This window comes from Electrophorus electricus, chromosome 7 (genome assembly GCF_013358815.1).
Source record: "Electrophorus electricus isolate fEleEle1 chromosome 7, fEleEle1.pri, whole genome shotgun sequence".
Classification (NCBI taxonomy): Eukaryota; Metazoa; Chordata; class Actinopteri; order Gymnotiformes; family Gymnotidae; genus Electrophorus; species Electrophorus electricus.
Window position 1 is genome coordinate 19,119,765 of NC_049541.1, and position 14,975 is coordinate 19,134,739.

General features: G+C 48.4%; 2 protein-coding genes across 12 annotated transcripts in view; both read right to left on the reverse strand.

Moving 5' to 3' along the window:
* The window catches only part of tmtc1 (transmembrane O-mannosyltransferase targeting cadherins 1), a 35,176-nt gene extending 33,280 nt beyond the window's left edge, over window positions 1-1,896 (reverse strand). The window contains exon 1 of one of the 5 annotated variants that reach the window (XM_035528018.1): window positions 1,458-1,896. In XM_035528018.1, the coding sequence (XP_035383911.1) occupies window positions 1,458-1,750 (293 nt within the window). In that variant the 5' untranslated portion in view covers window positions 1,751-1,896. The remainder of the gene's footprint in view (window positions 1-1,457) is intronic. The other 4 variants (XM_035528016.1, XM_035528015.1, XM_035528017.1 and 1 more) reach the window with 4 other exon arrangements.
* Window positions 1,897-3,655: 1,759 nt separating this feature from the next.
* ipo8 (importin 8) lies at window positions 3,656-14,058 on the reverse strand. Of its 7 annotated transcripts, none has more exons than XM_035528684.1 (25): window positions 13,822-14,058; window positions 11,641-11,722; window positions 11,326-11,482; window positions 11,025-11,183; window positions 10,705-10,861; window positions 10,405-10,494; window positions 10,190-10,284; window positions 9,997-10,081; window positions 9,782-9,916; window positions 9,152-9,251; window positions 8,785-8,861; window positions 8,533-8,649; window positions 8,356-8,445; window positions 7,942-8,107; window positions 7,532-7,692; window positions 7,243-7,368; window positions 6,993-7,059; window positions 6,642-6,767; window positions 6,420-6,517; window positions 6,243-6,338; window positions 5,854-6,074; window positions 5,413-5,618; window positions 4,633-4,851; window positions 4,133-4,262; window positions 3,656-3,801 (listed from the first exon to the last, which is right to left on the reverse strand). In XM_035528684.1, the coding sequence occupies exons 1-25, from the start codon at window positions 13,903-13,905 to the stop codon at window positions 3,780-3,782; spliced, it is 3,066 nt and encodes a 1,021-aa protein (XP_035384577.1). In that variant the 5' UTR covers window positions 13,906-14,058; the 3' UTR covers window positions 3,656-3,779. The 7 variants fall into 7 exon arrangements, with proteins under 7 accessions (XP_035384577.1, XP_035384576.1, XP_035384579.1 ...); XM_035528683.1 differs by having other exon boundaries at window positions 6,984-7,059; XM_035528686.1 differs by having other exon boundaries at window positions 6,984-7,059; window positions 13,818-13,894.
* Between the last annotated feature and the right edge of the window lie 917 nt (window positions 14,059-14,975).

The following is a 14,975-nucleotide window of genomic DNA, read 5'->3' on the forward strand; positions in this document are numbered from 1 at the left end:
ATCTTATCAGTAGAACTGTTCTAACGGTGCATTATATCTTCCTGTAAATACCTTATCAGTAGAACTGTTCTAACGGTGCATTATATCTTCCTGTAAATATCTTATCAGTAGAACTGTTCTAATGGTGCATTATATCTTCCTGTAAATATCTTATCAGTAGAACTGTTCTAACGGTGCATTATATCTTCCTGTAAATACCTTATCAGTAGAACTGTTCTAACGGTGCATTATATCTTCCTGTAAATATCTTATCAGTAGAACTGTTCTAACGGTGCATTATATCTTCCTGTAAATACCTTATCAGTAGAACTGTTATAACGGTGCATTATATCTTCCTGTAAATACCTTATCAGTAGAACTGTTCTAACGGTGCATTATATCTTCCTGTAAATACCTTATCAGTAGAACTGTTATAACGGTGCATTATATCTTCCTGTAAATATCTTATCAGTAGACCTGTTCTAACGGTGCATTATATCTTCCTGTAAATACCTTATCAGTAGAACTGTTCTAACGGTGCATTATATCTGACTGTAAATACCTTATCAGTAGAACTGTTCTAATGGTGCATTATATCTTCCTGTAAATACCTTATCAGTAGAACTGTTGGTCAAGGCCCAGTACGCGGAGGATTCGCGCGCAGGGTAGGCGTACAAACGCTCGTGAGAGTATAGGGTAGTGTGTAGGCAGCAAGGCTTAGGTGCACGGGGCGGCGTTAACTGCGTTACTGGGAACTAACACACACACACACACACACACACACACACACACACACACACACACACACCGACCCCTAACCGCGTAAAGAAGCCAAAAGAGCGTTCTCGGAGGAGAGCAGAGCGCCTGGCGCCTCATCTAACGTGGAGAAACGGCGCTGATCCGCTCTGGCTGATGTCGTTATGAGAAGAGCATGTTTAGCACCTGCGTTTGTGCAGCAATGACCTCCCAGGACCTCCGAAAACGGAAGCATGCCACCCACGTTAAAAACAGCCCGTAATAAAACTTATAACGGCCCTCCTTCCACTGCTGCGCAACAAGTGTGTACCATAGTGAAGAGTCGTATAACGTGACGCACACCCTGCCGTATTTAATATCATGGCTTTCAACATGCCCGTGATCTTTATTCGACTGGAAACGCCCGGGCGTGGAAAAATAAACTCTTTCAGTTTGGACACACATTAACGCGGACGCAGCTTCGCACGCCGCAGCCCGCACAGTCTGTGATAACTTCTACAACATTCGTAAGAAAAAAGTGACGTTAAAAAAAGGAAAAGCATTTACTTAAACAGGTAAGTAACCTCCGGCTGCTCAAGCTTTCGCTTGGCAGCGCAGCAGCACTCAACAAGACGCTTTTAACCAAATGTGCGCATGCATTCAAATATGCTCAGTGCGGTGGTTTTTACAAAAACGACCAGGGACGGAGAAACAAGCGCGCGACGGCGCGAGGACAAACTTACTTGAAGGTGAGCACGCAGAGTGGACGGTAGGATTTATGGCTCGTATTATCGGCCATCTTCTTGCCCCAAAAGTCGTCGGCGAAGATGTTTCGCAGGCTCGAGCCCGGTCTGACGTCGGGGTTGTTGAGGATAGCCCACACGTCGTCGTGCACGAACTCTCCCCACAGAGAGTTACCGTAGCAGAGCGCGCACAGCGCCACGAGCGCGGCGTAGCCGAGCAGCCCGCCGCCCGGGCTGTGCAGAGCCGGGGCGCGCAGCAGGGCTGCGTGCGTCGCGGGGCGGATGGAGGTCATGTCGGCCCCCTGCTCGCACAGCGCTCGCAACGATCGGACGGCGGATGCGCAGCCTTTGCCATTTTCCCCCCCACCCTGTGCGATACGCAGCCGCGCGGTACTCGAAAACGGTCGCTCGCGCTGGGTCAGAAGAGGAAAAAGGAGAGAAACCACCTCCTCGCGCGTGCGCGCAACGCAGTCGGCGACAGTGAGGTGTGTGTGCGTGTGTGTGTGTGTGTGTGTGTGAGAGAGAGAGAGAGAGAGAGACAGAGAGAGAGAGAGAGAGAGAGATATTTCTCAGCATCGACGAGACGGAAAACAAAAAAGAACGGTACGATAATCCAGACAATATTGCGACGTTTTCAATATGATCTTTGTTCTAACGCCTGGCGGATAGTCTGAATGATCTCCAGCCATACGGCCCGCGGTGCGCTATTACAATAAACCATCATAGGACACAATGGATTAGGTGTGCGATTTAAAATAAAACCGTCAGTGACACTAGCAAAGCTTCTGAACCCCAAACCCTGGGAGAATGCTTCCAATAAACAACAATATTTTACAGAAGGATGATGGAAATGTAAGAACTTCGTTTGCAAATGACATGACAATTTTAATGGTGAAAAATAAATTGTTTACTTATACTGTTCACACGTCAGAGAATTTAAAATTCCAGAGTCTTGAGTCTTCATAAACTCAAGTTCAAGTAGTCTTAAAGGAGTAGTAAGTCATTTTTACCACCACAAAGTAACAAACATTACTTAAGAAAGTGAGTATTTATTATGTTTACATTTTTATATAAAGTGCAACTCACATGAAATGGAGGCAAAGTGCTTTGAAGTCTTCATATGAACCAACTTATGCTCCATAGAGGTGGCCATGTTTAAAATAGACTTAGTACAGAATCTCTAAAACATCCAGGAAACTAGGTGTCAGTTTAATGGCTGTTTCATAATGTTAAAAATGACATAACGCTCCTTTCAGACACAGATAAGTGACTCAAAAACCATAAGTCGTAACGTTTGTGAATTGAGTTCAAATCCAGATCTCAAGTACTGTACATTACTGCAAGTCAGGCTCTTTACAAATAGGTCTTTAGACTATTATGTAACTCATAACTAAGCCACACAAAACATCTGTCTTAAATGGAGCTCTTTCTGAATCATTTATCATAACTAGAGAGATGTGTAAGTGTACTAGAGATATACGAACATATTAAAGATTATACAAAGAACAATGATTGATTTTCTGCTGGCAATCGAAATAGATCACAGTTATGTATTTATAAAGAAAACCTTTTGTATAACTGTCACGTATTCTTAAAAGAGTCCAGTCATATGCATTACATGCATTCCCAAATTCCATTCAGACAAGAGACAAAAGAAGTGTTAGACTAACTTTTATAAGTTAATTCTCAAAATGTACCATTACAAAACCAAACTCAAACATACAAACATGTAACAAACAGAGCACAGTCCTCCCAGTGCAGAGGTCACAACAGCTAGGAAACACTGAAGGATCAGCCAGACGCGCTCCACCCCACTGGCCTGCCTGTCCGTGTCTGTCCATGCATCTCTGCGCCTGCGGGACAGTGAATGGGGGTGCGTTCCTTTCTGACTGCTCACAGACTGGGTGGGTTCACAGACCTCTGATCACACTCTGAACCAAGACTTTTAAAGTCTTCCAGCAAAAGGTAGGTGAGGTGGGCCAGCAAACAATGTGGAAACAGGTTAGTTAGCTCTACATTCAAACTTGCACGCACGCACGCACAGACTGAGTGAGTCAGGTTGTGTCAGACGCAGAGCAGCATCATCCGCCTCTCCGTCCAGATGTCCGAGTCCTGCAGGATTTGGGGAGCCCGCCGGAGTCCTGGCTTGGCGTGCCCCCCTCCCTCCCCGCACCTCCCCCCCCCCAAGTCCCCTCCCGTCCTGGCCGAGGCAGCTCTCCGTTGGGCATGCTTGGGCTGACGTGTCTGGGTGAAGTCGGGAGCAGTTCTGTGGTTAAAACCGTAGCTGATCCAAACTCACAATCCATCCTCTGCTTCGCCACCTCACACAAACAGCAGAATGGGCCTCTTCAGAGGAAAGAAGAAAAGATTGCCTGAAACATCGTAGACCAGCGTAGACCGTAGTCTCAAATCATACTCAGCAGCAACATTTATATAATCTTAGTCTCTCTCGCACAAATTCTCATGTTACATAAGTTGTGATAAATTCTCTCACTTCTCTCTGGAAAAAAAAAACACCATATCCAAAGCCCCAATTGATGGAAAGAGTACATTTTAAAAAGTTAGCATTACTCGAACGACTTCATGCTAAACAGAACTAAATTCCATTCAGTTTCAGTGGTGTCAGCATGTTTGGTTTGCGCGTCCCCTTTTAAGGACATGTGCACGGTGCTCACCACAGGCTCTTGCCTCCAGTGCTCTTCCTCTGCTGGGCCAGGCTGTAAATCTCCTGCAGCTGTTTCTTCTGGTCATCACTGAGGGACTGCGTTAGTGACTGATACCAGTTCACATCAGAGCTCTGCACCCCTGCAACGCCACACAGCGTCCACGGCGTTAGCGATGTCAAGCATTTACATTTATGGCATTTAGCTGACACTTTTTTCCAAAGCGACTTACAATTATGACTGAGTACAACTTGAGCAATTGAGGGTTAAGGGTCTTGCTCAGGGGCCCAACAGTGGCAAATTGGGGCTTGAGCCAGCAACCTTCCGTCAAGTACCTTAACCACTGAGCTACTCCTGCCCTAGCATCAAGCATCCTTACAGGAACACACAAACGCGATAGGCACTGTGCCTTAGATTACACGGCAAGTTCACACTGGGCAGATGCGGACAGGTGTGGGCAAGTTTCATCACCGCGAGTGTCATGTAAGAAGTGAAGGGGGAACGGTACATACGAAGCAGTGAGGCAGAAAAGAACAGATACTCGTCCTCGCCGTTGTCGTAGTCTAGTGGCGTGCTGTACTCCTCCAGTGCAGTGCCCTCCAGACCGTCATCATCCCAGTAATCGTCATCTTCGTCATCTTCGTCTTCGTCGTCGTTCCCACTGGGCGTGCTCGCAGGCTGCACGCCAGAACCTTTCTCCCCGACCTCGTCTTCATCGCTCGGGATCTCTTCTTTAGAGTTAAACATTCTGATTAATTCTACTCCCCAAGTAAATACCCCCCCCCCTTGTGTATATGTCTCCCTAAACAGACAATGAGCCATTACATCTACAATGTTGCCCAGTGGTTCCAAACACAGTGAAAATGAGCGGTTCCAGTATTCACACTGGTGCGCTGTGCAGCTTGTTTTTAGAATGTGCTGAAAAACAAAATATGCAGTACACCAAGTCAGCAAGACTGGTATACAGAAGGAAGCACCAGGTAAACACTGAAACAGCAGCTTAAAAAAACCTTTTGGGCAATCTGAAAAGCATGTCTGCACACTTGGCTGCACAAGAACACTGGGGAGCTGGAGGGGACTGTTGGCCAATACAGTGTAATTAATTACAATTTATTTCAGTCAGACAGCAGTCTGTGCCTCAGGTCTTGAGGGCCGTTGTAACCAAAGCTGACCCCCACCCTCATCTCACCCACCTAGTTATGTCTAGAGAGACAGAAGCAGAGCTCGAACTGTAGTCTCTGTTGATGACAGCTTTGTGAAAGAAAAGCTCGCGGTCCCCGTGCGGCGCTTACCGTCCTCGTCCTCGTCGGCGCCCTGTGCCCTGGACAGCTGCTCAGGCTTGGCGAGGACCCGCGAAGCGTAGATGTGCTTGAGGCCCAAGAAGAGGAGCAGGATGGAGGGGATGATCTGAGCGGCGACCCTCTCCACCACCGCCGGCCGGCCAGACGCCTCCATCAGGAGGCTCAGCCCGATGATGCACATCTTACGGTCGTGCAGGCTGCAGACGAGGACGCGACACGCCAAGGATTAAACGCCATGTCCGATCTTTTTAGAATTACAAGTTACAATTAATTCCGCAAAAGCAGCCACTGACGTATGAACACCAGGAGGGTGAAGTTACTGTCATGCTAGTAACCTCATGCCAAGTTTATATACTGGGGGTGGAGTTTAATAGCTGTTTTTCCCATGAATCTCCATTGTATCCAAGGCACTCCGGCTTAACGCGGGCGTACCCGAGGAAGAACTCGGTGTCGCTCATCCACTGGTTGATGAACTGGGCCGTGATGGGCTCGGTGCAGTGCGGAAAGCGCATGCTCTCCAGCGTGTGCATGAGCAGGGCAGGGCTGTAGTACAGTGCGGCGATGGCCACCTGCAGACACATGGTGCGCAGCTCCGTGGACTTCACACCACGCGTCAACCGCTCCAGCACGGCCTCCACGAACAGGGGGATGCACTGCAGGAGAAAGCACGCACGCACGCACACACGCACATGTTCATTGGCCAGTCTTAAAAAGTAGCGGGAAACAAATTTCCTTCGACGCGAAGGAAAAGGACTGGCGACCCCATAACAGCGTGTTTGTACTGCTGTTCCCGGATAAGCCCGCCCCCGGCGGCGGCTGACCTGGTCGATGCCCCGCCCACGACACTGCAGGATGATGACCTCCAGCAGCTTGGCAGCGTGGCACTCTGCATCCTCCCCCGCATCGCTCGTTAGCACCTGGGGGCCGGAGGTCAAAGAGGTCAACAAACACGGCTTTGCTCGGCAGATCCAGGCGCTGCCAGCAGTGCGTCGGCCCACCTTTTTACACATGGTGTAGATAACCTCCAGGTGCTTGGGCGTGGAGAGCAGAGTGTCCGTGTCTACGGTCACGTAATTGTGCAAGAGTGGCATCATATCTGCAGGGACACAGCAAAGCATCTGGTGTCATTATATTCAAACGTGCTCCTCGGTCTGCGTTTAGTCAGCGCACTCCCGGCGCCATCCGGCCCACGGGTGGCTCTGCCAAAAGCACGTTCCAACCTGTGAAGTAGTCGAAGCAGTCGTGCTGGAAGACGTCGTAGAGCACACCCAGCAGCTGCCACATCTGAGGGGAGATCGTCTGGCAGGTGAGGCCGAACGCCAGCGACAGAATCTCCTCGTAGAACTCTGGGAGGGGCGGAGACACAGAGCGAGTGGGCGGCGACGTTTACACCTGCACTCAACAGGTACTGGTCGCAGCAATTCGTTCACCTGGCACCGCGTAGGTGTACGGCACAAACTCTACAAGGTGAATCCGTGTGCAAGAGCACCACCGTGTGGCCAAAGGTATTATAACTTTGATTTAGCACCGACCTCCCCCCTCGTTCAACTCCACAGACACACCTGCCATACCTATGATGGGCTTCTGTACAACCAGGCCGATCACCTGCAGGCAGATCCCTTCCAGCTGTGGGCTGATCTATGGTACAAGGGGGCAACAGAGAGCGCGCGCTCATGAGCGCCGACCCAACGGATGCACTGCGCTTCAGCTTTGATGTGTGTGTGTGTGTGTGTGTGTGTGTGTGTGTGTGTGTGCGTGCGTGCATGCGTGTGTGTGTGAGAGTGTGTGTGTGTGCGCGTGTGAGTGTGTGTGTCAGAAAACCTCTTTGTGGTCCTCCATGACAGTGAGGATGGTGTCGATGGTGCTTAGGATGCCCAGTGCCATCACGGTCTTGTCCTCACTCTCCTCATACTCCTCACTCTGCAGGACCTTACTGAAGATCTCCGCCTGCACACAGAGACAGTACATACTCACAACCCTAGCAACCATTTTACTGTCCATGGTAAGTCTTTAGTTGAGAGACTGCGTGACTTCACAATATTTACAAAAGGGAGAAAATGTTGGAAAGAGCAAGGCAGTGGAAACAGTGAGAGAGAGACAAACGTAGTACCAGGTTCTGGGTCATGTCCACAGCTATCAGGGCCACTTCCTGGTTGTATTCACAGATCATCTTCTGGATGACGCTCGTGAGGTCGTCGTTCTCCGTCTCTTTGATAACGTGTAACAATTCATGCATCACGGGCCTGATGAAGGGCCTGATGTAGATCTTGGCTACACACACACACACACACACACACACACACACACACATACAAAATGGAAGCTTGTTTAAAATTAATTGCTTGTGTGTGCGCAAGACCATCTGAGAACAAACCAAGTGTCAAGAGTCACTTGTGTCCAGGTACAGTATGCCAATGAGCACCAAGAACACAAGGCACTTTTTAAAACATGTCACACACACACACACACACACACACACACACACACACACACACACACACACACGTGTGCATGACCGACCTTGTTCCTGGTTGCTGACCAGAGTCTGCAGGGCGATGGCTGCCTCTACTTTGACGGGCATCTCCTGGTCGGCGATGAGGTCCTGCTTCACCAGCTCCACGGCGTTCCTCAGCACCAACTCATTGTGGAACTTTAGAGTGCTGAAGCAGTGCAGAACCCAGCAGGACTGCACGCAACCCGAAAACACGCACAGTGAACACACACTGCCTGCTCAGAAACAGGCTGAGCCCTGTAAACCTCACACTGAAAACATTTCTACGGTACAAAAGACAAGGCAAAGAACCAAAAGACACCCAGGCCATGATGCCAGCAGCAGACCCGGTGCCAGGATTCGTCTATATACCCCTTCACTGCAGGATTCTGCCCTGTCCATCTACCATTTCTGTGGAACGCCTCAAACACATTCCTACTCACCCTGGCACGCAGGTATCCTAGGCTTGAGTTGAGCAAAGGAAACACATAGTTCTGTAAGAGAAGCTCCATCTGATCTCTGTATACACGCTTCTACAGAAAGAGAGAGAGGGAGATAAGATAAATGTGCATGTCTCAAGTTCCACATATGACGCTTAAATGCAGTGCTCAAACTCCAACCTTCAGCAATGGATCAGCTAAAGCACCAATGACGTGCAGTGCCCCATCCTTCCTGCGGGGGTCAATGTTGGGGTCAACCAAAATCTGGTGGCAGAACTCCATCATCTGAGGAAGAACCTGATCCAAATTGAGAACAAAAATCAAGGTTTGCACACAGAAAACTGTATCTCATTACAAAACCCGCACCTAGTCATTGTACACAACTAACACGCAGACGTCTTGACCAGCGAAGGATGCTGGCACTGTGCCCACCTCTCTCCTCATCCTGGACGCCTTGCACAGCAGAGTCTGAGCCGCCGTAGCAGGGAACACGTGGTCATCGTACATATCTAGAGCAGTGATGCAACAGCACTCTCAGGTACTGAACGCAATGGACCCTCATCACAACGAGCTTTTAAAAATAAGGACTTATAAAAGACTCTTAGGCATTCTTAACACTTAAACACATCCACAGTTGGTCAGTAGCAAAGAAAGAAGGAATGGGAGAATGATGGACAGAGCTTTGTATAGGGACAAAAAAGGAGCGAAAAAGAGGAGATGGGCAGATGGAGGACAATATAAATGAGAGAAGGTGCAGGAGGGTGGAGGAGAGAAGGGCAGACTGAGCCGAGGCACTGACTGAATTTCATGCGGATGTACTCGTATGGGTCCTCCTGCCATAGCTTCTCATCCTCGTCCTTGTAGCACATGAGAGGGAACACCACGTCCTGAGCTACAGTCTGGGACAGACAGAGGAGGACACATGAGAGGGAACACCACGTCCTGAGCTACAGTCTGGGACAGACAGAGGAGGACACATGAGAGGGAACACCACGTCCTGAGCTGCAGTCTGGGACAGACAGAGGAGGACACATGAGAGGGAACACCACGTCCTGAGCTACAGTCTGGGACAGACAGAGGAGGACACATGAGAGGGAACACCACGTCCTGAGCTACAGTCTGGGACAGACAGAGGAGGACACATGAGAGGGAACACCACGTCCTGAGCTACAGTCTGGGACAGACAGAGGAGGACACATGAGAGGGAACACCACGTCCTGAGCTACAGTCTGGGACAGACAGAGGAGGACACATGAGAGGGAACACCACGTCCTGAGCTACAGTCTGGGACAGACAGAGGAGGACACATGAGAGGGAACACCACGTCCTGAGCTACAGTCTGGGACAGACAGAGGAGGACACACGGTCCGTGTACGTGTATGTGGACGCTTCCCGACGGCATTTTTCCCTGCCCACCGGCGCCTCGCACCTGCATGTGGGGCTTCATGGCCTTCCAGGTGAGGGAGTGGTAGAGGCACTGAGTCAGGTAGCTGAGCACCTGCTGCAGAACCCGCGCGCTCACATACAGCTTCTGCCTGTGCTGCTCAACCACCTTCAGCATGACCTGTAGCAAGACAGGGGACGCACACGTGGTTTTGCACCTTTCCACATCACACACACATCATTTTAAGCGATTAGGCTTACCTGTTGTATTCCGACAGCATATGTTTTCAAGAAAAAATCAGCAAACTCGAAGTATTCCTTCGTCACGTTGCCCGGGCTCCCATACCTAGGCACAGGCCAAATAACAACAGAAATCAAAACATGTGCGGCTCAGCGCGGCTTCTGCAGACGGGAGCCTGGGACGTGATGCTCCTGCACTGGGCTGTGGAGTCACCTCTCAAAGAGCCTGGTGAGGATGTGCATGGCCCACTTCTTACACTTCCACCACACCAACTCTGGCCGATCGTCTTCGTCCACCTCCAGGGTCTCCTAGGATACGGTCAGGCATGCATGCGGTCAGGGGAGCAGGGCTTTACCTCGTCGTAATCCGACCTGATAAAATCGGATATTTTGACAGTACGTGCATATAGAAGCATGCGCGCCACTTACTGGAGGGACCTCCCGATCCACGACAGCCCTGAGGATCTCCATCCACTGGGTCATGACTGTGTTGCTAAGGAGCTGAAGAGGCAGTGAATACTACACACACACACACACACACACACACACACACACACACACACACACACACACACACACACACACACACACACACGACAAGCAGTAACTTTACTGTAATGTTCAGAGGGTTTCTTTAAGAGATATTAATATTAAGAGAGCAATATTATAAGCACAACAACCAGTAAAAGCACCACACGCACCCATGTACACGCACCCACGTACACGCACCTGCACGAGTGCATGGAATATCTTGAGGATCTGTTTCTGGATGAGTACGGAGAAGACTGTGGCGTCGGGCAGCAACTGGGACAGTAGCTGCTGGATCCGAGGAAGGAAGAGCTGCATAGCAGCCAGCAGTGGAGCCCTCTCCTCCGCCTTCCGAAACCTGCCGACACCACCCAAAAAAACACCAACGCCCTGCTGAGAGAGCCGCTACACACGGCACCCACAGCACACCCTGCCCAGATACAGCTCACACTGTCGAGATTATGAGCTCACACTGGCTGAGCACTGGGTTGGGAGGGGGGTGACGCACGCGGGGCACTCACTCGTAGGTCTTGACAAGCTGATAGAGGGCTAGCAGGCTGCCGTACCAGCTTCCACTGTTCTGGGACTGGAGGTACACGCTGATCTTGTCCACGATGCCAGTCCAGCGGCCAGGGAAGTCATGCTTTATGATGGCACGCAAGCAGACTGTAAGCTGGGCCCTGATCGTGAAAAGTCGACAGTGCAACACTAAAACCAGACCGCATCAGCTCGGGATCGTGGTAAGAGAGCCTGCATCCATATAAGGAGCAAATATGCGCGTCAGACGCTACTGGAGCTTGCGTGTGCATGTGACAGACTGACCGTATGGACTCGGGGCACTGTATGATGGCCTCCACCATGTTGTTGCGGATCTGGCCGCGGTCATTCTCATGGATGTTGAAGGGGAACACCACCTCTCCCAGCGAGGGCTCCCGGTCCTGCCAGTACTGGCTCACCATGTTCTTAAGGTAGATGGCGGCTGTGGTGGACAAACAAGCCACGCTCACAAATCACTCTGCATCATCCCGCATATTTCATGGCAACAGTGGAACTCTGCATGGCGGAAGGACTGAAGGAGGACTGAAGGCAACACGGTGGCCGGAATATGCTTTCCCACACTGTACACGGAGCGCTTACCTGCCTGGCGCACAGGGAACTCCACCTGCTCCGACACAATGATCTGCAGCAGAGTCGGCGCAAAGTTGATGATCTTGTAGGACTGGGAAATGCACAAAAACACAGGCACAGCGTTGGAAGAAAAGCGGCTGCGATGTTTCATGTAAGCTGCATTTTCCAAGTCACACCATGTTCTTTTCCAAGACATTAGTCCCTCAAAACTCCATATTTTAGCCTACTGGTAGTCTAAGTTCAAGTTCAAGTTCGGTTTATTTGTCACATACATAGTCATACACAGTATAACTCGCAGTGAAATGGTTTGAGAGTGCTCTGTCCAAACTGAGGGAAAAAAACAGGTGTACATAAGGAATATGTATATATACACACAAAAATATATATAACAATGTATGTACAATATATGTATAATATGTTCATATACACAATGTACAATGTATATATGGATATGTGGATATATGTATGTACACAATGTACAGTTCCAGCTTACAAATTTACATATTTACAGTCACATGGTGGTGGTGGTCCCCACAGTTTATCAGTTTCCCTGATTCAGGGCCCGAATGGCCTGTGGGAAGAAGCTCCTCTAACGTATGAAAGGTTGTCACATTCATAATGTAGCTGCAGATTGCACAAAGGACATATGAACAAGAAATAAAAGCAAAATCTTGGTCACCATTTTCTTATATTTTATACTATAACAAATATGTTATTACTACTGTTCATACTGTTTCACACTCCAGGCCTAATCCCTGCAAAAGATAAAGATGCATCGATTTTAGCAGTTTGGTTTTGCCTCTGGATATTCACTTCACCAGATCCATGTCATGCGCTCCCCTTGCAGGGACTGTATTGACACACTGACTCTGATCTATAGGTTAACGAGTGCAAACCAATTAAGTGCTATTTGATTAAAGCTAATGACAAATATTGCATACAGAGAACAAATCTAGTACAGAAAAATACTCATCTACCTTACTGACCCGAACCCAATTTTACGATAGACATAAATAATCCTTTTAAATATAGCCTGATCATTAGCGCACACCAGCTGTCTCTCCCGGTTTCAGCTTGTGTGAAACTTGCTCTTGTATTAACGAACAAGAGAAATATTTGCCTAATGGGATATAAACCGGGAACATTTCCCCACCTCAATGAGGAAAGATTATTCGCTTTGCCTGTTTGGTGTTACATTCTTGTTGTATAGTGAAGAAGACCCAGTAAATCCAGATGAGTGGTAATCTATGCAGAGAATATAGTTTCTGTACACTCCCACAGAGACTGTACACTCCTAAAGCAATTGTAACACAGCCAGCTATCTGAGTGCAATATGTCTGAGACATGCCACACAAGATTGTACGTCTGGAATGTCTTAAATTTTTTCCCCCTCTTCCTAAACACTTAACAGTTTTTTTTACACTGTTGCAGCCCTGCACTGACTATGCCACAGCAAGAACTACTCAAACTGGGAGTGACAGCACCTATAGTTAGTTATCTATAGTTAAAAGCTCAAACCCTGAGACCTACATTAACAGCTCACGTGGTCTTACCGCACACTGATTAGAAAATTCTGCCATACCTTTGAAGGCCTGACAGAAGACCACATCTATCTGGCAAGATCCTCAATAAATGAAGCAGGCTGTACAACTCATCTTAAAGGTAAAAATTAAATGACCCAGTCTTGTCCGAGCTGTATCACTAAAACTCAGCAATATACAGAATACATCGTTATAAGCTTGGAAGACCCAGTCAGGGGAGACCTTACATGACAACCTACAGGGTTATGAGACTTTACACAGTGATGTTATTGATGTAGCACCGGCATCCTGTTCAGTAACAGCATGAAACATAGCTAGCTACCTGCGGTGATCTAATTTAATTAAAGAACACGTAAACTGCTGTCCCAATAAACGCATTTTTCATATTTGATCGCATGTCTGTGTGCTTGCAAATAAAAGTAAGCTGTCGGTTTAGCTAGCTAGCGTTAGCTCCGTCGCGAGCCCCGTGTAGCCGGCTAGCCAGCGGAAAACAGACGCGAGCACCATCCCAAAAGCAACCCAAAAGTACTCGTCTCCTTACCGCCTTTGGACATCAGCATCGACGTCAAAAGGCTCCTCTGGTCGCTGAAGTTGGGAAAAGCAACCAGGCTACCGAGAAGAGGAAGGAAATGAAGTGAGACGCACCAACCTGGTTGAGCTCGCCCTCAGCCGCGATCCTGAGGCTGGGGTCGATGGTGCCTTTCAGAGCCTGGATGATTCGGTTGGGATCCATCGAGCCCGGAACGGCGGGATAAAACGCACCTTTTTTGACAAATTGCAAGCTAACTTTAGAATAAGTCGCAACTTTTTTTGACTACTGGCGAGCTAACTTGGCAAGCTGGCTGGATAACTCGTACGTGCGCTGTGGTGGTTTCATAGACCGACCTGCCCCGTTTGCCGGCGAGCATCGGGTCAACGTCGCGAAGCCATGTATACATGAACGATTTACGGCAACTAAGTAGTACCATGGAAACGAGCAAGGCCATGTGCGTCAACGAGCTTTATGTTGGCCTGACAAAGCGGCTAATACCAGTAAAAGGCCGTTTCGCTATTTTATCATAACCCCATAACTATTGTTAAATTGTGATATACGATGTTTGACTGTAAAATTAAACCTTGAAATACTGTACAGTTTGGGGATGACTGTAGTTCAATCACTAACTACATCAGATTTAGTTGTTCTATCTTTGCAGCTGAAGGTGTCATAAAATCAGTGGCTTCCTGTGGGAGGATGGAGGGATGAATGAAAGGGTAGAAGGGGTGTATAAACAAGCCAGCAGTGTGAAGTGCAGTATGGGGACTGGCCGTAGTGGTTCGATGAATGCAACAATTGTTCTATCTTTGCAGCTGAAGGTGTCGTAAAATCAGCAGATTCCTATGGGAGGATGGAGGGATGAATGAAAGGATAGAAGGGGTGGATTGACAAGAGCCAACAGTATGTGCAGTTTGGTGGCTGGGCCTAATAGTTCAATCAGTACAGAAAATGTTCTAGCGTTACAGCCGCAGGAGTTATAAGAAAAGTGGATTCCAATGGGAGGATGGTGGGATAAATGAAAAGATAGAATAAGGAATAAGTGGAGGAAAATAAAAGGAAGTGAGGCTGAGGGGGTAATTTCGGTAATTGGTTGTAGGGTAGTTGAGGTGATGGGTTGTTTAGCATGTTTTAATGTTGACAACATGAAAGCTGTTAATGATGTTAAAGCATCATTGATGCTTAAAATGATGTTTAAAATATAACATTAAATTTTGAAATACTGTTGTAATGCTGAAATTCTATGAAATTGAAATATGAAGTATGTTAAA

What these genes read in the sequence shown, in the direction of transcription:
- ipo8 (XM_035528680.1), bottom strand. Translation starts at nt 11,827, where the DNA reads ATGTCTTGGAAAAGAACATGGTGTGACTTGGAAAATGCAGCTTACATG. An exon ending in TGGATCGGGAGGTCCCTCCA is followed by an intron (nt 10,285 to 10,404) that starts GTAAGTGGCGCG and finishes ACCGTATCCTAG; the next exon opens with GAGACCCTGGAGGTGGACGA. An exon ending in CTGCTTCGACTACTTCACAG is followed by an intron (nt 6,518 to 6,641) that starts GTTGGAACGTGC and finishes GTGTCCCTGCAG; the next exon opens with ATATGATGCCACTCTTGCAC.